General features: G+C 48.8%; 3 protein-coding genes across 3 annotated transcripts; 1 reads left to right on the forward strand and 2 right to left on the reverse strand.

Annotated features, from left to right (window-relative positions):
• Positions 1–7,897: 7,897 nt before the first annotated feature.
• PSENEN (presenilin enhancer, gamma-secretase subunit) lies at positions 7,898–11,382 on the reverse strand. The gene is made up of 4 exons (XM_072155155.1): positions 11,277–11,382; positions 10,224–10,336; positions 8,293–8,397; positions 7,898–8,206 (listed from the first exon to the last, which is right to left on the reverse strand). Exons 2-4 carry the CDS (start codon positions 10,282–10,284, stop codon positions 8,067–8,069), a joined length of 306 nt encoding a protein of 101 aa, XP_072011256.1. The 5' UTR covers positions 10,285–10,336; positions 11,277–11,382; the 3' UTR covers positions 7,898–8,066.
• Positions 11,383–11,553: 171 nt separating this feature from the next.
• Positions 11,554–21,010, forward strand: U2AF1L4 (U2 small nuclear RNA auxiliary factor 1 like 4). The gene is made up of 8 exons (XM_072155153.1): positions 11,554–11,700; positions 12,056–12,143; positions 12,696–12,762; positions 13,823–13,872; positions 13,996–14,094; positions 18,847–18,980; positions 19,084–19,179; positions 19,317–21,010. Exons 1-8 carry the CDS (start codon positions 11,657–11,659, stop codon positions 19,426–19,428), a joined length of 690 nt encoding a protein of 229 aa, XP_072011254.1. The 5' UTR covers positions 11,554–11,656; the 3' UTR covers positions 19,429–21,010.
• Positions 14,808–18,729, reverse strand: LOC140134669 (G protein-activated inward rectifier potassium channel 3-like). The gene is made up of 4 exons (XM_072155152.1): positions 18,650–18,729; positions 17,609–17,854; positions 16,323–17,535; positions 14,808–15,785 (listed from the first exon to the last, which is right to left on the reverse strand). The coding sequence occupies exons 2-4, from the start codon at positions 17,846–17,848 to the stop codon at positions 15,394–15,396; spliced, it is 1,845 nt and encodes a 614-aa protein (XP_072011253.1). The 5' UTR covers positions 17,849–17,854; positions 18,650–18,729; the 3' UTR covers positions 14,808–15,393.
• Positions 21,011–24,262: the final 3,252 nt, after the last annotated feature.

The raw sequence follows: 24,262 nt of genomic DNA on the forward strand, positions 1-24,262 counted from the left end.
TCTGGAGGCTCTCAGGAGAGGGGAAAAGTCAATCACTGTAGAGGGGAGAGAGGTTGATCTGTCCTTCTGGACAGACAGGCATGGCCTGGCAGCCTTCCAAGAGAAAAGGGGGGGAGAGACTGTATGGTCTTTACCCACAACTGGGCCCGGAGCTTCCCGTAGGAATGTGGTTCGTCTTCGCTGGAGGGGCAGTGACGCATGCCCACCCAGGTCAAGGGTGGTGGAGCTCCTCCTGAAGATGAACTTCAGGGCTAGTGACATCTTTGCCCTGATACATCCTTATGGTACTCCGGAGTTCGATGTCAGCTTTGTTCGGCCGGAGGGCTTAGAGCTCTTCTGGTCGAATTATGAGCTGGCAAAGAACGAGCCCGCATGGCGAGACTTTGCTGTGCAAGCAGTGTCTCGCCAAAACACAGTCAAGAAGGTGACCGTTCTGACCCGTAACGAGTCACTTTCTTGCATGGACATCATGACTTGGCTAAGTCGTTATGGTGAGGTTGTACAGGTACCTCAGAAAAACCGCGATGAATTTGGCATTTGGTCTGGAGCCTGGACCTTCATGATGAAGTTGAAGTGTTCAGGCGGCACAGTCGCCCACATTCCCTCTTCAGCCTTTCTTGGGCGAGACAGAATCCTGATTTTCTACCAGGGGCAGCCGAAGGTCTGTCACAGGTGCGGTGACCCCACACACTTTAGCGCCAGCTGCCAAGTGCAGAAGTGCGCTTTGTGTGGTGGGCTAGGTCATCTCGCTGCATCCTGTAAGGACATTAGGTGTAACCTGTGTGGTGAGCTCGGTCACCCTTTCAGCCGTTGTCCTCGCTCCTTTGCCAATGCGGTTGTGACCCCAGTGGAGGAGAGCCATGAGGTTGCTTCTGCTGGGGAAGGTACCAGCAGAGGTGGAGGAGCTGAGGGGCCTGTGAAGAAAAGTAAGAATAAGTCACCTTCTCAGTTGAGGCGGCTTGAAGCCAGACAAAAAGGGAGAGAACTGGGGAAGCCTCAGGTTGCTGGGGTGACCCTTGGTCCTTCCTTAGAGGCTGGTCATGCTACTGAGGCCCTGAGGGATGATGAGTTGGATGAGGAGGTCAGGAGGATGGAGCGCGAGAAAGGTGCCATGTCCTCCACGTCCTCCCATTATGAAAGTATGGATGAGGATAACAGGATTTGGCTAGAAAATAAGCGCAAGCAGAAAAAGAAAAGACGCGGCCTATCTAAGGTACCTAAGGAAGGGAAAACTTCCTCCCCTCTGGTTGAGCTTTCCAACCGGTTCCTCACCCTCGATGAGATCGCCTCCTCGGGAAGAGAGGCTGAGGGTGGGGTTCTGGAGGTGGCGGCGGAGCAGCCTGCAGGGGGCGCCGAGTCTCTATCCTCTGGGGATGCTGGGTCCTCAGAGTGGGAGACTGACTCAGAGTCAGGAGACAAGGACGAAGGAGAGGGTGGTCCGGGTGGGTCCTTGGGGGCCAATAATAATATGGACACCACAATCTCATTAAAGAGAAGTTGCCCCAATTCTGAAGGTAAAAAGGAAAAGGCATCATCCTCAGAGGAAAGTAGAGGGAAGGGAGGCAGTAAGAAAAAAGCCGTCTAACTCAATCACTCATGATGGCGGCACCCACTCCGTTGACGCTGGCGTCCATTAATGTCGCCAGCATTAAGTCTGATGCGGCTAGATTTGCGGCCTTTGATTTTCTCGGCCGTGTTGAAGCCGACATTTTATTTTTGCAGGAGACCAGGCTGCCAGATTTGGCGGCCGTGTTTAAAGCTAAGAGGGAATGGAGACACGGGCCTTCCTATTGGTCTCTTGCGGCCGAGCCGTATAGTGGAGTGGCGGTCCTTTTTACCGCACTGGTAGAATGCCGACGAGTTATTGAGTTAGAAATGGGGAGGTGCCTGATCCTGGATGTCCTCATGAAGGGACAAGAACTTCGTCTTATTAACATCAATGGTCCCCAGTTCAAGTGGGACAGGAAGTGTCTCTTTATGAGGATCAAGCCCTACCTTTTTACAAGTCGGCAGGTGGTCTTTGGAGGGGACTTCAATGCTGTCACGAGGTCCCAGGATAAGGGAGGTTCCAGAGACAAGCTGACTTATGATAGCGTCGCTCTTAATAGCATAGCTAGTGAGGCTCGCCTGGTGGATGTCCACATCCGGCACACCCCAGGCCACGCGGGGTTCACCTATTATAGGGGTAGCTGCAGGTCTAGAATAGACAGGTTTTATTTAAAGGAGGAAGCCATTTCTTCAGCAGTGTCCGTTGTTGAGGTGGAGTTCTCCGACCACTGTCTAATTTTGTTTTCTCTGAATGTTACAGAGACCCCCCGGATGGGAAGAGGCTACTGGAAGCTCAATTCGTCTCTCCTGGAGGAAGCGGAGATCAGACAATCCTTTGAGGACTTTCTTCAGAGCCAGGTACCATTGCTGGGCCTTTGTAGCAGTAAGTCAGAGTGGTGGGAGATGCTCAAGAAAAGGGTGGCGAGATTCTTCCGCCAGCTCTCGAGCCTCAGGAGCCTGGACAGGTACCGCCTGTATCAGGGCCTGAGGAGGAAACTCGAGCATCTCGTCTCGACTGGAGGTAGTCGTGAGGACATCTCCAGAGTGAAATCCTTGCTGAAGAGGTGTCAGTACGATAGACACGCATCTTTGGTTTTTGAGAGGGATTACGGGAAATACCGCTCGCCCGACCCTTACAGAAACTGCAAGATGTCAGTGAATGGTAAAGTTGTCACAGGACAGGTTGACAGTACAGGATCCCTGAAAAGGTCCAGATCAGGGATTCTGGAGGTCGTCAGATCCTTCTACTCGCACCTCTTGGGCAGGAAGGATCTAGATCGGGATGTGATATCGGATTTCCTGGCTGAAACTGTCCCTGAGCCAGGAGTAGACCCCTCTCTTGATGTTTTGACAGAGATGATCAGTGAAGAGGAAGTCAGCCTGGCGATTGAAGGGCTCGCCCTCAAGAAATCGCCAGGTTCGGATGGCTTAACATCTGAGTTTTATAAGACCTTTAAGGACGCCTTGGTTCCCCTCTTGACTGAGGTATATAATGAGTGTCTTTCCTCGGGCGCTCTGCCGAAGTCAATGAGGAGGTCTGCCCTGATCATTCTGTCAAAGGGTAAGGACCGATCTCGTATTGAGAACTGGCGTCCCATAGCGCTTCTCAATACGGACAGAAAGGTTTTGGCAAAGGTGCTGTTTAATCGGCTGGTGCAGTTTGCGCCCCGGCTCCTTTCGGGGACCCAGCACTGCTCTGTTCCAGGCCGCAGTACATTTAGTGCTGTGCTTTGTGTCCGGGAGGCAGTGGAGCAGGGCAGGGCTGGTAACTGGAAGGGGTACTTGCTGTCCTTGGATCAGGCAAAAGCTTTTGATCGGGTTAACCACGAGTACCTCTGGTCTGTCCTTCTGAGGTATGGCCTGCCGGGGGAGTTTGTCAATTGGCTAAAGGTTTTGTACGCAGGGGCAGAGAGTTTCCCGCTTGTGAACGGTTGGATTGGCCGCTCTTTTGAGGTCGGGTCTGGTGTTCGCCAGGGTTGTCCTCTGAGCCAACTTTTATACGTGTTCGCGATTGACCCATTCCTTAGGAGGGTTGATCGTGGGCCGTTGGTGGGAGTCGGGATGGACCAGGCGGCACCGGAAGCCACTCTAAGGGTGGTAGCGTATGCCGATGATGTCACCGTTTTTGTGTCCTCGAGAGGGGAGGCGCAATGGGTGATGTCAGAGGTTGACCGCTACTCAGAGGCTTCTGGGTCCAAGATCAACCGGGATAAGTGTGAGAGTCTCTGGCTGGGAGAGGGGGATCCAGGGTTTGATCTCCCGGACACTCTTCCAGGGCCCCAGGACTCTGCCAAAGTTCTCGGCATCGAATTTGGCCAGGGGGATTACCCCATGCAAAACTGGGATGGCAGGCTTAAGATCGCCGCCCAGAAGGTGGACCAGTGGAAGGGTTGGTCTTTGACCCTCAGGGAAAGGGTGAACTTGATTAAAACCTACCTGCTCCCATTGCTGATATATCTGGGCAGTGTGTGCATGTTGCCAGAACCCCTCTGGACTCGGGTCTACAGTCTGTTCTTCCAGCTGTTATGGGGGAATAGGCTGAACCTTATCAAGAGGGAGGTTACTTACCGCACGAGGAGACAAGGAGGGTTGTGTATGGTCAACCCTGTGGTGTTCCTAGTGAATACCTTTCTTAAGATCAATGTAGCAAACCTCTGGAAAGAGAGGGCTCCTCCGTGGGTATACTCCTGCAGGGGATGGTTTAGGCCTTTCTTCCAGGAATGGGAGACAGGAGGGCGAGTGAAGGATCTCCGTACACCACATGGGCATCTTCCGGCTTGCGCTACCCCGGTTCTGAAGGTGATTCGCCGGTGGGGTCTGGGAATGTGGGAGATCAGGACCATGTCAAGGAAAGTCCTTGACAAAAGGGTTCTGTTTGCCCGTTTCCAGAAGCCTCTGGCCCTCAGGGATTGCCCAAGTCGGGATCTGGGGGTGGGTTTAGGTCTTTTGAATTCCATCAGGATCCCCTTGAAGTTTTGGGACTTGACTTGGCGCTGCTTCCATGGAAAGCTGTGTGTGAGGGACAATCTGAAGTGTAGGAGCTCTGAGGAAAGGGGTTGTCCCCGGGAGGAGTGCGGTGGTCTGCTGGAGAGCATGGACCACTTCCTGCTTCAGTGCCCCTTTAACACAGAGGTGTACAACCGGGTGGGCGCTTCCATCCATTGGCCCGGGTTGGCCGGTCTCTCCTATGCGGAGTGGGCCTATGGAGCATTCAGAGGCCTGGGTGGCCGGGACCGCTGCACTTTATTCTTAGTCAGTCTAGTGGTCAGGTACCACACGTGGAACGCACGGTGTTTAGTATCGACGCAGCGTAAAATCCTCCCGGTGGATGAGGTGGTTAGGAACATTCTGGGTGACCTGGTGAAGGTGCGCTCTCTGGAGTATGAGAGGCTGGGCACGGGGAGGGCCTCTCTCCTTTGGAGGGGGTTCTCCTTTAGTGTCCCTTAGTCTGTCATCTCCGCTCCTGGTGTTGGGCTGATGCTGCACTGTAGATTTTTGTTTTGTATCTGAGGTTATAGTGATGTAGCGGCTTGCAGGCGCCGAACCTGGACTTTATGTGGTTGGTTTGTTATATGTTGATATGTTTAATGTGTTTGTATTTTGTGTACAGTGTGTATTTATGTAGTTATAGTTAATGTGTATATAGCTTGGTTGGTTTTGGGGTGTTGGTGTTAGGGTGTTAGGTTGGGAGGGGGGTGGACGGGACTTGGACTGTACGATCCTGGGCACTGGTCTGGACTATATAACGCGAACTTTGGACGTTAGACCAGTGTCTGGGTGGGAGGGTGATGGGCGTGGGATTTAGTTAGTTATATTTAATGTTTTTATTTCCTGTTTGTCTTTTTTTTTTTGCTGTGTATTCTTTAGTTATTTATGGGGAAAAGAAGAAAAAAAAAAAAAAATTTATTATAAAAATGTATATATATAAATGTATATATATATATAAAAAAAAAAAAAAAAAAAATTAGGTGGTGGGATTGGGTGAAGGTTTTGTTTTATAATGCTGATTGTGTGGTGTGTGTGTGGCTGGGCCAGGAGATTTTCGTAAGACTCTTTTAGTTTGTATTATTGTTTTGTTATTATTATTATTGTTTTGTTTTGCCAGAAGTTATGGCTTGATTTATGTTTATTGTTGTAATGTTTTTCATTTTTATATATAAAATAAAAGATTTACAGGATGTAACTCAGGATCAGTACAGGATAAGTAATGTCACGTATGTACACAGTGACTGCACCAGCAGCAGAATAGTGAGTGCAGCTCTGGAGTATAATACAGGATGTAACTCAGGATCAGTACAGGATAAGTAATGTCATGTATGTACACAGTGACTGCAGCAGCAGCAGAATAGTGAGTGCAGCTCTGGAGTATAATACAGGATGTAACTCAGGATCAGTACAGGATAAGTAATGTCATGTATGTACACAGTGACTGCACCAGCAGCAGAATAGTGAGTGCAGCTCTGGAGTATAATACAGGATGTAACTCAGGATCAGTACAGGATAAGTAATGTCATGTATGTACACAGTGACTGCAGCAGCAGCAGAATAGTGAGTGCAGCTCTGGAGTATAATACAGGATGTAACTCAGGATCAGTACAGGATAAGTAATGTCATGTATGTACACAGTGACTGCACCAGCAGCAGAATAGTGAGTGCAGCTCTGGAGTATAATACAGGATGTAACTCAGGATCAGTACAGGATAAGTAATGTCATGTATGTACACAGTGACTGCACCAGCAGCAGGATAGTGAGTGCAGCTCTGGAGTATAATACAGATGTAACTCAGGATCAGTACAGGATAAGTAATGTCATGTATGTACACATAGACTGCAAAAGCAGCAGAATAGTGAGTGCAGCTCTGGAGTATAATACAGGATGTAACTCAGGATCCGTACAGGATAAGTAATGTCATGTATGTACACAGTGACTGCACCAGCAGCAGAATAGTGAGTGCAGCTCTGGAGAATAATACAGGATGTAACTCAGGATCAGTACAGGATAAGTAATGTCATGTATGTACACAGTGACTGCACCAGCAGCAGAATAGTGAGTGCAGCTCTGGAGTATAATACAGGATGTAACTCAGGATCAGTACAGGATAAGTAATGTCATGTATGTACACAGTGACTGCACCAGCAGCAGAATAGTGAGTGCAGCTCTGGAGTATAATACAGGATGTAACTCAGGATCAGTACAGGATAAGTAATGTCATTTATGTACACATAGACTGCACCAGCAGCAGAATAGTGAGTGCAGCTCTGGAGTATAATGCAGGATGTAACTCAGGATCAGTACAGGATAAGTAATGTCATGTATGTACACAGTGACTGCACCAGCAGCAGAATAGTGAGTGCAGCTCTGGGGTATAATACAGGATGTAACTCAAGATCAGTACAGGATAAGTAATGTCATGTATGTACACAGTGACTGCACCACCAGCAGAATAGTGAGTGCAGCTCTGGAGTATAATACAGGATGTAACTCAGGATCAGTACAGGATAAGTAATGTCATGTATGTACACAGTGACTGCACCAGCAGAATAGTGAGTGCAGCTCTGGAGTATAATACAGGATGTAACTCAGGATCAGTACAGGATAAGTAATGTCATGTATGTACACAGTGACTGCACCAGCAGGATAGTGAGTGCAGCTCTGGGGTATAATACAGTATATAACTCAGGATCAGTACAGGATAAGTAATGTCATGTATGTACACAGTGGCTGCACCAGCAGCAGAATAGTGAGTGCAGCTCTGGAGTATAATACAGGATGTAACTCAGGATCAGTACAGGATAAGTAATGTCATGTATGTACACAGTGACTGCACCAGCAGCAGAATAGTGAGTGCAGCTCTGGAGTATAATACTGGGTGTTGCAGACATGTTAGGAGTGGCTGTGTTATCTGTGTATCATTCCCTGCATTGTGTCCTATCTGATATCATCACAGACATGTGACCCCGGGGGATGCTGGAGGTTATATATAGCCCGGTGGGGGTGATGTTTCCATAGCAGTGATAACATTTGCTCGGGGTCAGACCTCTCCCTCCTCTGGGGGCAGTACTGGAGCGCTGCCTGCAGGAGGCGCTGACATGATGGATTAGGGATAATCTGCAGTGACCCGTCCAATGTTAATATTTAGGAGATGAGTCACAGGAGACGCTCGCTGCACCCAGAGGGATTACAGAACCTGACTAGTTCTGGTGAGTATCACTCAGCTTTCCTGGGCTTCTGAGTGGTGCAGTAACAATGCTAAACTTTATAGATTTGCAGTTCAGACAGTCTATGACGGTCTTCACCCAATCAATAGGTGGCAACCAATCAGGGCAGTAACCAGAACGACCAATCGGATTGCAGCTTTTCTTCAACATTTTATTAGACAATTATAACCGGTCCGGCCCGTTATACGGTGCGACGCTCGCTCTGGGCCGCCGGCGCCTCCTTGGTCTGTTAATGCACTGTAATGTGGGGTGTGTGCAGTCCTGGTGGTCCCGGGAATAGAGTGACTGTGCCCCCGCCATCAGGGGATGCCTAGAGGGATAGTGAAGGAGAGGTAGTCACCGGTGGCGCCCCAGCTGGCCCGATTCATCTGATAGATGCTGATCCACGTGGTGAGGACCACCAACCACACAAAGAGGCCGAAGGCCGAGCGCTTCACATCTGCAGGGGACAACACACAATCAGGGGGGGCTTTACCCAGGGATACACTCACCAGCCCCCACCCCCCATTGTGACCCGACACTCACAGCTCTGGATCTGGGGCTGCTCCGTGTACGCCGGCTTCAAGAACGCTTCTTTAAAGAACCACGTGACGTTAACAAGCCACAGGAACGGCAGCAGAGCAAATCCCCCTGCGGAAATACAAGAAGGGGTTAATACTGGGAATGGGGAGAGGGACCAGCAGCTTTGCCACTAGACACCAGGGACCGGACACTAAACCCCTAGACGCCAGGGACCGGACACTAAACCCCTAGACGCCAGGGACCGGACACTAAACCCCTAGACGCCAGGGACCGGACACTAAACCACTAGACACCAGGGACCGGACACTAATCCCCTAGACGCCAGGGACCGGACACTAATCCCCTAGACGCCAGGGACCGGACACTAAACCCCTAGACGCCAGGGAGCGGACACCAAACCCCTAGATGCCAGGGACCGGACACTAAACCCCTAGACGCCAGGGACTGGACACTAAACCCCTAGACACCAGGGACTGGACACTAAACCCCTAGACACCAGGGACTGGACACTAAACCCCTAGACACCAGGGACCGGACGCCAAACCCCTAGACGCCAGGGACCGGACACTAAATCACTAGACACCAGGGACCGGACACTAAACCCCTAGACGCCAGGGAGCGGACACCAAACCCCTAGATACCAGGGACTGGACACTAATCCCCTAGACGCCAGGGACCGGACACTAAACCCCTAGACGCCAGGGACCGGACGCCAAACCCCTAGACGCCAGGGACCGGACACTAAATCACTAGACACCAGGGACCGGACACTAAACCCCTAGACGCCAGGGACCGGACGCCAAACCCCTAGACGCCAGGGACCGGACACTAAATCACTAGACACCAGGGACCGGACACTAAACCCCTAGACGCCAGGGACCGGACACTAAATCACTAGACACCAGGGACCGGACACTAAACCCCTAGACGCCAGGGAGCGGACACCAAACCCCTAGACGCCAGGGAGCGGACACCAAACCCCTAGACGCCAGGGACCGGACACTAAACCCCTAGACGCCATGGACCGTACACCAAACCCCTAGATGCCAGGGACCGGACACTAAACCCCTAGACGCCAGGGACTGGACACTAAACCCCTAGACACCAGGGACTGGACACTAAACCCCTAGACGCCAGGGACTGGACACTAAACCCCTAGACGCCAGGGACTGGACACTAAACCCCTAGACGCCAGGGACCGGACACTAAACCCCTAGACGCCAGGGACCAGAAACTAAACCAATAGACAACAAGGACAGGACACTAAACCCCTAGACGCCAGGGAGCGGACACCAAACCCCTAGACGCCAGGGACCGGACACTAAATCACTAGACACCAGGGACCGGACACTAAACCCCTAGACGCCAGGGACCGGACACTAAATCACTAGACACCAGGGACCGGACACTAAACCCCTAGACGCCAGGGAGCGGACACCAAACCCCTAGACGCCAGGGAGCGGACACCAAACCCCTAGATACCAGGGACCGGACACCAAACCCCTAGACGCCAGGGACCGGACACTAAACCACTAGATGCCAGGGACCGGACACTAAACCCCTAGACGCCATGGACCGGACACCAAACCCCTAGATGCCAGGGACCGGACACTAAACCCCTAGACGCCAGGGACTGGACACTAAACCCCTAGACGCCAGGGACTGGACACTAAACCCCTAGACGCCAGGGACTGGACACTAAACCCCTAGACACCAGGGACTGGACACTAAACCCCTAGACGCCAGGGACTGGACACTAAACCCCTAGACGCCAGGGACCGGACACTAAACCCCTAGACGCCAGGGACCAGAAACTAAACCAATAGACAACAAGGACAGGACTATAAACCCTTAGACACCAGGGAGTGGATGATCAGTCACAGGACACCAGGGTAGTGTTCACACATCTATGTCACCAGGTTTTCCTCGCTCACCCAGGTAGTATTTTCTACACAGCTGCAGCTTTTCCTCGTTGGGGACGCGCTCCAGGTTCATGATGGCGTCCGGGAGCACAGATATTCAGGACACGGTTACGATCCGGACGTTACTATCATGATAAGATAGAAAGGAGAAGGTAAGAGCTTCATACAGGACAGGATCTTACTGCATCTAACAATGGCAGTGCTCATCCTGAGCTTCCTGGTTCTAAAATCTGTGGTCAATCTCCAAGCACAGACCATCTCTTACTCCTGGCATGGGAGACAATGGGTTAAAGCATCCCACCTCTGATCCACCGGTAATGATTTACAGTGTTTGGGTATATTGAAGTATTTTGGCGCGGTGCCCCCATGTCCCACCCCGCTCCATCCTCCATTCTTCCCGGGAGACATCTCACCAGGGCCGTATTTGGTAATGTCTCAGCTACAGTTCAATGTCTCCCAGTCACAGACAGACTTAACCCCTTAGCTACTGCAGCATTACTTATCTGTTCTGCCCTCGACCCATAATTATCTCTGCTTGCTGTCAGTGAATTTCAGGATTCAAGAAGATCATCCAGGCTGGGGACTTGTTACATTGTATCTGTCTGGCAGCAAAATTCTTTACTGACTTAATAGTTTGTTACAATGTATCAATGTCCTCACTCATGAGTCCTTAGAGACAAGTGTAGCAAACCCTCAGCTGTAAAAAGCATTGGATCCCTCTGCATTTACAGCTTTTGAATGTAAGTGCGTTCATAGTCACTGACAGCAAGCAGAGATTCTGAAAAGAGTGAAAAATGACCACCCTATAGGGCGGGGGGCATATAATTTGGGGTCACAAGAGCATAATACATAGAAATGAGGAATAAATAGATTTTCTAGAGCTAAACCTCATAAATGACCAATATGAAGTCAATCTCTGTATAAGGCATGGAGCTGGCTCCCCGCCCGAGGCATGCTGGGACTTGTAGTTCCCAACATCATCAGGTTTCTCAGTCATGTGACAAAGGAATTCTGATAAATCGCGATTTTTACAATTAATATCTGACGATAAATATCTTAGCTCACCCCCCAATCTTCCTCTTCCTGCCAGGAGTCTCCTGCACTCGGGAATGTCGGGAAATGTAGTCCAGGACCCAAGTAACCTTCTGCGCATGCGCCAGCGCACAGCCTCTCGGGACTTGTAGTTTTGTCCTGAGTATCTTGAGTTGAGTAAGATTATTGGGAGCATTGTGATCCCCTACTTTCTGTTAGGTGACTACTATTGGTTTAGTCTTTGTCTACTGGAGGCTGAGGGGAAGCGTCGTACTGTGATTATTGTATAATTATCCATTTGTGATTACGAAATGGACTACAATGGAGGCGGGGCCTTGACCGGAAGCGGATATGACGTATCCATAAACAGGAAGTAGGTCGTTAACGCGGAGGGAGGAGATAATCGGTGGAAGATGGCGGAATACTTGGCTTCGATTTTCGGGACTGAGAAGGATAAGTAAGTGTGGGGATCGGGGGGAGGTCTATGGGGAGAGGGAAGGCTCCTGCAGAGCGCAGGGAGCACATGGGGCCCTTAGCGGGCGGTGGACTTTGAATTGTGTTAGACTTGAGGCCCTTTTTGTTCTGTGACCATCACATCCTGATGCTGGTGTGTAATGGCCCCCTCCTACCTCCATGTGGGACCCATCTCTACAATCCCTTTAAGTGGGTCCTGGAAGTTGCTGTATTATTGGAGGATCTATTAAAGGGATTAATTTTTTTGATTGTGATATTAACAGATATAAAGAACACTTGTAGCATTGGCCTCGGTTCCCGGTTGTAGACTTCCCCTTTAATTCCCATTCTCTTTCCAGGGTGAACTGTTCCTTCTATTTCAAGATCGGAGCGTGTCGTCATGGAGACCGCTGCTCGCGACTTCACAACAAGCCGACGTTCAGCCAGGTAAAGAGCCACAACGGGGAAACTACGTCAGAAAATATCTTAAAGGGTGGTAAAATGTCGTTATTGGCCCCTGATTCTGGAGCTGTTTGGTTTTGTAGTTCATGCTCCCTCCCAACACGGCATGCGACCGCTGCGGCCTGGGATTGGCTGCCATAGTCGCGCGTCTGTGTGGGGACGTGGCAGAAACCTGACTCTCCCTCTGGTTCTATGGTAGTGAATACGTTACAATGTGTCCAGCCTAGAGAGAAGGAGGCCGATACATTGTATCAGATTTGGAAGTATTGGATCTCTTGTTCTATAATGTAGGATGGGTCGGATTTCATATCTGTGCTTTGTCTCATAGAGGGTAACATTAGGGTCATAAGGGAGGGGAGAGACCCCCCCCCCCCCCCCCACGTAATCCCAAAATGTCCCCCTACTAACAGTAAGTGTTTACGAGAATAATTAAAGATAATTCTTTAACCTAAGGAGCCCATTTTTAGTTGGGGTGGGGATTACTGCTGTGATGTCACACTGCAGCATTTTCATTGATGACATCATTGTGTCTTGCAGACGATCGTCCTCCTGAACCTCTATCGGAACCCGCAGAACACGGCGCAGAGTGCGAATGGCTCCCACTGTAAGTCTCCTCTTCTGTTCCCATATCCCGTGTATAGACACATGTAGGGGACCTACCTCTAGTGTCAGAGTCCGGCTTCACATGAGCATTTTTACTCTGTATATCTCAGATCTGACCCTGGACCCAGATGCCCAGTATTACAATCCCTTCTCCCAGGAGTCGGCTGTGACTTGCCTAAATAAGTATAATGCTGTGACTCCAGGTCCCAGGGCAGAGTGAAGTCCAGCAAATATGGCTGAAGTACATGTATTATAAGGTTATGGAAGCTGGTGATACACATTATGTGAACATCAGTCAAACCCACTGGTGGACTGTCTAATGTGTGCAGAGGTGGCTCATGGAAGATTAGATAAACTTGTACTACAGAAATCTAATCCCTGGTCACTAATGGAGCCTGGGGAGGAATAGCTACTGACTGGTATGTAACTTGTCCCTTAAAGGGACATTTCAGGTTTTAAATATTTATCATTATCCATGGGGAAGAGATCCAACACTTGGTACCATCACTGAGCAGCTGTTTTAAGTGAGTTCCACTTGGAGGGCAGTTGCATACTTTCATTCATCACAAGGTTGGTATGCAGCTCCTATTTAGGGGGCTAACCTGCAGTACCCTGCAGAGCCCCTATAACATGTGAGGCACTGTGCGGGTGAGGAGGCTTTGAGATGTGTCTGACCACTTCCATTTTGTCTTGTGTAAATGTTTGGAAGTAAAAGGGAGTCAAAGGCCAATTATGTACAATGTGCTCCCTTGCGCTAGGTACTCCGGCTCCTTAGGCTCAGTTCACACCTGTGTGTAGCAGGTTCTATTACACCTTCTGTTATCAGCTTGTGCAGCAAGCTAGGTTTTTGTGTGCTTTTGATAATGGAAGTGCAACAGAAAGCAAAGTTTTGTATTGTTCACCTTCCGTTCTCCATTGTTTTAGAGACTTTCTGTTTGTAATTTGTTACCAAAACAAAGTAACTGAAACCCCCAACGCAGGTGTGAACTGAGCCATAGCCTGCATAAACCCTGTAGTCCTGTCCTGGAGCACAGTGATTAAGCTTCTCCCTTCTCTTACAGCTCTGGTCAGTGACGTGGAGGTGCAGGAACATTACGACGACTTCTTTGAGGTAAATAAAATGATCATTTTCCTTCTCTGCTTCCTGTGTGTTGGTGACACTACCACCCCTAGCCTCCCCCCATTAGGACTTACTGGGAGTTGTAGTCTGACGGTTTATTATGACTCCCTGCAGGAAGTGTTCACTGAAGTGGAGCAGAAATATGGAGAGATCGAGGAGATGAATATCTGCGACAACCTTGGAGATCACCTGGTGGGCAACGTCTATGTCAAGGTAACGTCAATCTGTACAATCCATGGAAAATTCCACTTGAAAATCTGTAGTGACCTCAGATATGTTGCATGCAGATTTCCAGTAGGACTCTGCCTCTGATTTTAGAAGTTTAGCCTCTCTCTTGCTGCTTCATAAGGGGAGCCATATACAGAGCTAACAAGTCTTCCATCAAAATCTATCATGATAAACCAGGGACATTATTCCTAGATCCAGCCACCGGGACTGCTGTAATCTTAGATTTGTTATCCATGGCCTCCTCCCTTCTAAAATCAACTTTTATAATTGTGCTAATGAGCCAGAAGCTCCACAGGCTGTTACACTGTGCAGGAGCACTTCTCTCCTCCCATTGTCACCTTACATCATGCTGAGGGAGGGGGAAGTGCTTAGTGAGCAGTGGTGGAGAGGAGGCAGTGTAACATCCTGTGAAGCTACAGCACTTGGTGGCTCTGGTAACACATCCATAGTGTTTCATGTTCAATTAGCACAATTTAAAAAGCTCTTTTTAGAAGGCATGAGGCCATTGATAACAAATCTAAGGAGATGACCACAGTCCCGGTGCCTGGATATATAAGTGTCCCGGGTTTATCATTATGGATTTGGATGAAATATTTCCTTTAGGTTTGGTGATGCCGATCACTTGCCTATTATCGGTCTTGTAGTAAGGACACCTAGACACAGCATAGAAATTGCGTTTTTCAGAGCGCCATCGGGCATCAGTATAAAAAGTTTCTTTATTTTTCTGTCTCTGATTCTAATGATGGTGTAGTACAAGTATATACCCCGGTCCATGCACCGGTCACATCTTTCTTTACCCTTGGAATCAACTAAAGGACGACTGCAGTTTCTTCTACTGACAATCAAAAAAAAAAAAAGGGAATTTGTAAGTGGTCCTTAACTGCAGCCGGTGTTGGGTATTGCCTCTGGAGATCTGTGGAAATTGTTAGTAGCAGCAGGACTGTGATATATGGATTTATATTCCAGCACTGTGGCATCTCTTGGTGTCCTCGCTCTGCTTGTAGCTTTCAATATTAATTTGCTACATGGCCCCTGTCCTCTGTTCTGAATGACTGCATTAGTAATCAACCAGAAGCCTGCTACACAGAAGAGCACAGCAGTGTGAGGACGCACAATCCTGGAATAAAAATTGATGTATCACAGTCCTGCTGCTACTAAAAACACACAAAGCTATGGTTACACATTGGACAATGCATAATACTGGCTGCAGATCTGCATGGTCACACCTGCTGACAGGTTCCCTGGATTATTAAAGCCGCTCACTTATATGGGGGGAGGATTGTCTTAAAGGTTGTAGTCGCTGCCATTGAAGTCTGAGCTGCGCTCTTCCGCTATGTTTCCAATGAGTCTTCCGCTGCGGTCCGAGTAACCCTCTCCCCGAGTCCTTTCCTCCTCCTCCTCTTCTTCTTCCTCGTCGCCTTTGTCCGTCATCGTGTGTCTGCGGCCAGTTAAGAAGTCGCCGTTTTCCCAGTAGAAGCTGAACTCTGATCCCTCCAGCTCCCGCATCTCCTCCATCTCCTTAGCGCTGCAGCGGGGAAGCTGAACCTCAAAAGTCTTATGGAAGCGTTTGTAGTCCACCCGGAAAGCTCCTTTCTCCAGGGTCATGCAGGGCTCGAAGCGATGGCCCCAGATGATCTCATTCTCTAAGTAGGAGCTTTTTGCCTGGCAGGTCATCCCTGTGCGGGGGAGAGGAAGTAGTTTTACAATAATCCATTTACACAGTTCTGCCTCAATTTACACAGACGGCTCTGGGGTCCGTTCTCCAGAGGGTGGTGCCCCCATTCCCAATTACACAATCCTAATTGTACTAATCCTAATTACACAATCCTTGCTAATTACACTGCTAGGAATGTGGATATCTACAATCCAGGCTCTTGGAGCAAGTGTACAGCCATTTAAAGGGGGTTATGTCTGCCAATCCCAGGCTCTTGCTCCAAGTTTAATCTGGTGATGTAAGCCTGGAGTGTAAAGGATGGAGGTTGTCATAGGAAATCTTTTATTACATCAATCACTCCAAAGAACTTGGAGTTGGATCTCTCTACAGACCACTTGTAATCTGCTTTGCTTAAAGTGTAATTGGGCGTCTAAAATTGCCCACAAGCGACAGTGGCTCTATGCACACGACAGATTTACCAAATCTGGAGCTGGCAGCTCACTAGTGTGCACCCACCCTAATGGATAATATAGTGTATGGACAGGGGGTGTCTACTTGCCTGTAGCCTCCACGATTCCCTCCAGTATGACAATGATCTCAAACTGTTCTCGGATAAGCTGCTGCGGCCCCATCTCCCAGAAAGGACTTTGGTCATCGATCGGGTGGCAGATGACCTGCGGCTCCACCAGGAACAGTCTGTCCTCTCCGGTCTCGTAGCCGAGGTTGATTTCTGACTGTTCCAGCGGGAGGAATTCTCCTTCATATGTCTGTCGGGACTTGATTAGCTTGGCTCTGATCTTGGCGTCCACCATGTGGCTGTCTCGGAGGTCACCGATCCGGAACATCAGGCAGAGCCTTTCATCCCGTGGACAGACCACACAGTTCTGGCTGAAGATCAGCGTCTGCGCTCTCTTCTTAGGCCGAGATATCTTGACGAACATGCATCCCACCATCAGGGCGTCGATCATGGAGCCCACAATGGACTGGGCCATTATGAGGTAGACTCCTTCTTGGCAGTTTGAGGTCACCATGCGCGAGCCGTAGCCAATGGTGCGTTGCGTCTCTACGGAGAAGAGGAGCGCAGATATGAAGCTGTCCACGTTTTGGAAGCAAGGTCCCCAGTCGTCGTTGTCGAGGTTGAGTAAATCGAGGCGCCAGAACGCGTCCAGGTAGTAGATGGTGGCAAAGAAGAGCCAGGTGACGATGTAGCACATCATGAACACGAACAAGAACCAGCGATACTTGAGGTCAACGATTGTGGTGAAAATGTCTGACAGGAAGCGCCCCTTTTCCTCTATGCGGCCCAAGTTCACCTGGCATTTGCCGTCTTTGGCCACGTACCTCTGCCGCTCCCGCCGCATCGAGGTCTTGCCTTGGTGGAGCTCGGCTTCCATCAGCTTGCACCGTTGCTTTGCGGGTCGTTCGGGTCCTGTTGTTGAGGAAGAAAATAACCCCCTTGGAGGCATATTTATGTATCGTGGTCCATGAGAGATATCGGGCACGCTAATGGCATGCCGGGGGTACCAGCGACTATTACCAGCGCCATCTCCTCTAAGGGAAGATCTGCGGTACTTGGGGAGGTCGCCCGAGATGCACACGCTCTGACGTGGACGTCCTGGGTAGGAGTATACAATATCAGTGGTGCTCATACGACGTTTGTACGCGTTGCGGGGCATGATATCTGGGAGCGGGAGTGGAGGATGAGCTGAGGTGGGCGTTGAATGGGGCGCTGGCTTCGGTTCTGCGTATGTTGGTATCACCACACATTCAGGCTGCAGAAAGGGGAAGTTTTGTTTAGCACTATATAAGTATTGAAGAGGATTAATGGTAATTTAGGATTCTCACCTTCTGGGGGAAGCTCCGATAGCGGTTGGTGTCTGTGGGGGGTCGGGGAAGGTATGCCAGGACTTGCTTGGGCTTGATGGGTTGGCCCATTCCAGAACACCGCCCATTGGGTTCTTGGCCTCCTCCTTTATCCGTGTCGGAGCCCCCGGCTTGTGCACCCACAGCTGGCATTGTGATACTGACGGAAGACTTGCCTAATGGGGGAGTGTGGACGCCGCGCTGATACTCTGTTCGCGTCATGAGGCTCTAAATAGGAGAGACAAAAAAATGTTGTATACAAACACTAAAATATATATCACCTAAATGTAATATGTGGCTGCCATGGATGAGTAGTGTAGGGGAAAACCTGGGGTAACGGGCGGAGAAATGGGTCAGGGAAATCCAGGGACACCAGAGGGGGAGCGACCGTATTGGGGAATGGTATAGTTATTTACAAAAAAGGTCTCTAGGGACCTCGCTGAGACCCATTAGTCTAAAAATTATACTAATTGGTCTCAGTGAGGTCCCTAGGGACCTTTTTTGTAAATAACTAATTTGTATATATGGACCCAGTCATATAACACATCCACTATTGGTATTTGATTGGGGAATGTTATAGGGCACCAGAAGAGGAGCTGTCATACTGGGGAAAGGTATAGGGCACCAGAGGGGGAGCAGGCAGATTGGGGTAAATTTTAGGGCACCAGATGGGGAGAAACTACAAGCAATAAGGTTCCGGTGTCCCTGTTTAGGGTACCGGAAGATTCACCAGAAAATCAATCTATGTCTACAGCACAAGTGAAAATATTAAAACTTAACTTTTACTATATGGGGGAGAGGCTCTAGAGGCGGAGCAGCTGGGTTGGGGAAAGTCTTGGGGCACCAGTGGTGAAGCAGTGGGTCACATATATCCTGGTACCCTGATCCGTTACAGATCTGCATGTGATGGCTGTATGTGTGGTGGTCTGACCTGTGTGACCCGTTCTATACCCGGTGCCTTCTCCTCTCCCGCCCCCATTACCCCAGGCCATGTATATAGTATAAATCATAGGGGGCACCTACCTGTTTGTGTTGTGTGAGGCTCCTCTGTCCGTCTGCCCTACATCTCCGTGTCAAATCCTATTTACCTTAAACCCTCTTAGTCTATATTAAGCCCCCAGAGGGGGAGTGTGAGGTGATGACACCAGGGCTCGTCCTCCTTTCTCTTCCCAGGATTCCTCCCTCGTTGATTTCTTTTTATCTTCTCTTATTTCCGATAGTTTCGCAGGGAGGAGGATGCGGAGCGCGCGCTGGTGGAGCTCAACAACCGCTGGTTTAACGGGCAGGCCATCCACGCCGAGCTGTCCCCGGTGACTGACTTCAGGGAGTCCTGCTGCCGGCAGTATGAGATGGGGTGAGTGCCGTCGTGTCCTTGCATCAGTCTGTCTCGTCTCGTGCGTCCCGACCTCTAACCTGCGTCCCGACCTCTAACCCGCGTCTTCTCTTCTCTTTGACAGCGAATGCAACCGCGGAGGATTCTGCAACTTCATGCACCTGAAGCCCATCTCCAGCGCTCTGCGGAGGCAGCTGTACGGCCGGGGGCGCAACAGACAGTAAGTACTCGTATTTGGGTGGCTCTATTAACCCATTAGACTCCATTCACATCCGCGCTCTGCTCACATGCATCATCCGGGTCTCAGTCAGTATCCGCTGGTGATATGGACCTAATATACGTGTTCTCTTTTCTCAGGGTCGGGGCCAAACATCACTCTCCAAAGCGCTTCTCAGACAGGCACCGACAAAACAGACAAGACGGACGGCGCCGCTCACGCTCCCCGAGACACAGGCACGGCCGCTTCTAAGAACATCAAAGAGGAGCCGCAGCAGCGACCCTGCTCCGAAATGTCCATTATCTTCATGTTCCAGCACAGGGGCCAGGATGTGTTACCTTGTTATGTGACGAGATAATCCCTCCCTATCCACCTATCAGGTCATATGGGACCCAGTCTAATATTTCACTGGACTGGCTCACCCAATGGGCGCCTTTAAAGGAATTTTCCAGGCTCACAATATAAACATATTCATGTAATTGGTTGGGTTGGGTCCTGCATAATTCCCCTCCCCTCCTCCACACATCAGATGTTGTCAGCAGGTCGTACACAGAGAATGAAACAGGAAGCAGACAGCGCCGCTCCCTGTGTAGTGGTCACACCTGGTTACTGCAGATCAGCTCCTATTTATGTAGAGACCTGATTCAGCCACTAAACTGAGAATGGCGCTGTCTAATTCTTATTACGTGCTGATTTGTGGGGTGTGTAGGAAACTAAACCTATTTGATGGATATGTTCTTCTTTTTAGCCTGGAAAACCCCTTTAAGAGACACGGGTATCCCGCAGATATCCTAAGTTTGCCCATGGAAATTCCACCACAGTTAATGTTCTAGCTAAAGGGGATGTTACTTTTCTTATCTACATACAGGATCAAATAATTAGTGGAAAATTCAGATGTACGGATTTGATGTAAAATCCACTGGAAATCTACCAACAAAATCCATCCTGATAAACCAGGGACATTACTCATAGATCCAGGCACCGAGACTCTGGTAATCTTCTTATATTTGTTATCCATGACCTCCTTCCTTCTAAAATCAACTTTTAGAATTATGCTAATGAGCCTGAAGGTTTCTTTGGGCTTTACCAGAGCCCTTTGGTGCTGTAGCTTCACAGGCCGTCACACTGTGCTGGACACTTCTTCCTCTGTGTGAGATCACATCAGGCAGAGGGAGGGAGAAGTGCTGCTGGAGGTTGAAAGTTTAACAGCCAGTGTAGCTGCAGCATGGAGTGGCTCTGGTAATACCTCCAGGAGCCCTTTTGGCTCTTTAGCATAATTATAAAAGTAGATTTTCAAAGGAAGGAGGTCAGGGATGACAAATATAAGAAGATTACCACAATCCTGGTGCCTGGATCTATGAGTAATGTCCCTGGTTTATCATGATTGATTTTGGTGATAGAATTTATAAAAACTTGGCCATACCCCCAAGCCCAGTTTCAAATGACCGTGTGCTGACATGAGTTAGACAGTCCCCACGACCATCCATAATCTGCCCTATAGACGGCACGAAGGACACCATAATCACCCCCCGGTTTAGCCATGACCTTTGACTTGTGAGTGGAAGCTCCGCCTCTATCATGTGATTGGTGCTGATTGCTGTCTGTGGTGGCTTTTTAAAGTAGAAATCCCTTTAAGACACCCCCCCTCCTCCCCCCAGTGCCCCTCCTCACCTTTTTGTATGTGTGTGACGCACCCATCCCCCTCCCCAAGATTTTGTTTCTTTGCTGAATTTTCTCTCGGCCTCTTTTCATATCAGTAAAACTTTGTTCTCATTTATGACGTCGCTTCCTGTTTTTCTGACATCATCAGTTTAATAAATTGTTGATCCACAAAGTTGCCTGTGCCCCGCCCACAAATAATGGTCTCCTATAGGAGTGGTCTCCTTAAGGGAAAAGTATACAGAATTCAGGGTGAAGAGTTCAAACCCCCCCCCCTCCAAAACACAGAAATGGGGATGAATTGTGTATGTTGTGATTGGTATCTCTTACAGCTGTCATACTATACACAACTATTCCCAACACTTACCCCTAGGGGGCGTAATACACAGGAGGCTCCCAGGGCTGTCATTCACCGCATACCACAATGAAGGAGCAATGGTAGAAGATGTTAGTAGAGGTATATTAGGGGGGTGGGGGTTATCTGTGACTACAGGAGGGATCAGACACGGGTAGAAGTGACATCTACTAACTTACAGATGATACATCTGCTTCTTTGAGTAAAAAAAAAAATTCATGGTGACTTGTCCAAGCTGTGCCATATCACTGCTGTATTCGCCTCAAATACCTTCACCTCCACACTACGCCCATAAAAATCCAGTCACCTGGATAACCACTATCGCACACTACGCTCCTAAGTAATATATACTAGCTGAATCACATTTGACCACTCTGTGCCCATATATATATATATATATATATATCTCCCTGACAACAGTCGAGCATGCTATACCCATCACCCCACAAATGACAACCCCATAATTATGTTTTAAAGTAGCGACCACATAATAAATTTATATATAATAATCTACACACAAATTAAGAACCTCATAATTTACAGCTGTGTAATATATAGTAGTCATTATAGGCTATTATGACTGATATATATTTCCCCTATAATAAATTGAGACCCCCTCCCACTACCAATAATAAATAGTTATTCACTTCTTTGTCACATATTACACTGAGACCTGCATAAGGTTCTCAATTTATTATTGGGGTAAATGGTCACAGTGCTCGTGGCACCTCCATCACTGGTCCTATAAGCTGACTTGGGCCTGTAAAGTGGTAACATGGGAGGTAGGGATCCTGACAGCTGATGGGTCAGTGCATGGTAGTGGTGTAATTACATCAGTCATAGCTGCTATGGGGCCCGCAGTGTCAGGGGGCCCGGCGTCCAACCTGACACCCTAAAGAATGACTAATGTGCACCATAAGATGCATCCGTGTATAAACAAACCCTCTAATAAATCTTATACAGTGTCCCCCCAAAATGTAATGTAGCCCCTTATTACAGCTACCACTCATCTATCTCACAAATTCATCAGAACGTGTACAGCAGCCCCTTATCAAATGTTATTATGTACTAATTATTTGCACCTCTAATTGATATGAAATTCTACACCCTCAATACATATTACATTATATAATGAACCCCCTCAATTGTATACAGCACCCCCCTAGTTACTTTATATAACATACTGCACCTAACGACGACGATGATGACGATGATGATGTTTCTTTCATGGCCTGGTGTGGTGGCATTATCCAGACAATCAACATTGAAGTGAGATGTAAATTGGTTTTATGAAGTCAAGGAGGCGGAGAGTTTAACACTGAAGTCAAGCTCTCCCTGCCTCAGAACTACCTTTACTATAATTGATGGTCCTACGTCCAGGGACATCCTTGATCTAGTGCCGCTCTCACTAAATCCCTATCCCAAGCAGTAGCATTAGCAGAATCAACATATGTAACAGATCCGACTACAGATAATGAGAAAAGGTGGATTGATGCCCAAGAGCATTATACGGAGCATGTCCGGCTGATGGCAGAAAATAAACGTTTTTTTTCCAAACAAGAATATTTTGTGGAAGGGGAGAGTGCAGGCCATTTACTGGCAACGATTATACGGTCCCAACAGGGTACATCTCATATAGCGGGACTGAAAGGTGGAGATGGTACTGCTCTGACTTCAGACGCTGACATAGCTAATAGATTTTATGAGTACTATAAAGGAATTTACCAATCCCAATTGACAGTATCCAGAGAGGAGTTGAGGGCGTATGTTTCAGGTGTATCCCTACCTAGACTCACTTCAGAGGTCAGGAACCAATTGGAGGGTCAGGTCACGCTAGAGGAGTTGGAGGAGGCTCTGGCAGACTTGGCTAATGATAAGGCACCGGGGTGTGATGGACTGCCGGTAGAATTGTACAAGCTGCATAAGGACCTTTTGCTACCGCCATTGGTTGAGGTCTTTAAGGAGGCGTTTAACACGGGATGCTTACCAAGCTCAATGAGAGAGGCCATGATTGTACTGATATTGAAGCCAGGGAAGGAAAGTACAGACCCTGACTCTTATAGACCCATATCCTTATTGACAGGCGCCTTATTAGCTAGGCGCCTGTTGCCGGTGATCTCGGCCTTGATCCATGAGGACCAGTCAGGCTTCATGCCGGAGAGATCTACAGCTGTTAATCTTAGACGCCTATATTTGAATATTCAGAGGGGGGTGGAGTGTCAGGGTGTCCCTGCGGTGGTCTCACTCCACGCTGCCAAGGCTTTTGACAGCGTTGAGTGGGAATATTTATGGGTTGTGATGAAGAAAATGGGTTTTGGTCCACAATTCATGACATGGGTGCGTCTTTTAGGGCGAATGGATGTCTTTCAGATGCATTCCAGTTAGGAAGGGGCACAAGACAGGGCTGCCCCCTTTCCCCCCTCCTTTTTGCGATAGCTATAGAGCCTCTAGCTAGATTGATAAGGAACTCGCCTAATATACCGGGCTTCCCTATAGGCTCTAGAGAGGAGCGCATCTCACTATATGCCGATGACGCCCTGTTATATTTGGGGGATGTGGACAACTCTACCAGCCCAGCTATGGAGGTGATCAAACAGTTTGGGGATAGGTCAGGCTTGAGAATTAATTGGGATAAGTCTTCCATCCTCCCATTAGCGGCACTCTCGCCGGACTCCCCGGGTCCATGCACTGCCCCTTCAGGTATTCCAAAAATTCTAATACCTTGGGGTTATGGTATCCCCAAACCCCAGGGATTATATTGAGGATAATCTAACGCCCTTAATGAATAGGTGTAGGAATAAGGTCAACACGTGGTGCAAACTCCCCTTATCCATGATAGGTAGGGGCAATTTAATAAAAATGGTACTTATGCCCCAACTGCTCTATATCCTTCATAACACGCCTATATGGATACCATTCAGGGTATTTTATAATATACAGAGTATGTTCCGCGAATTGCTTTGGAAAAAGGGGCATCCTAGGATTAAAATCGAAACCCTGCAGAGAGCCAGGGATAGTGGAGGTCTGGCTATTCTTAGCAGCACAGGCACAACATTTAAGAGGATGGGAACA

The sequence above is a fragment of the Engystomops pustulosus genome, chromosome 6, assembly GCF_040894005.1.
Source record: "Engystomops pustulosus chromosome 6, aEngPut4.maternal, whole genome shotgun sequence".
NCBI lineage: Eukaryota > Metazoa > Chordata > Amphibia > Anura > Leptodactylidae > Engystomops > Engystomops pustulosus.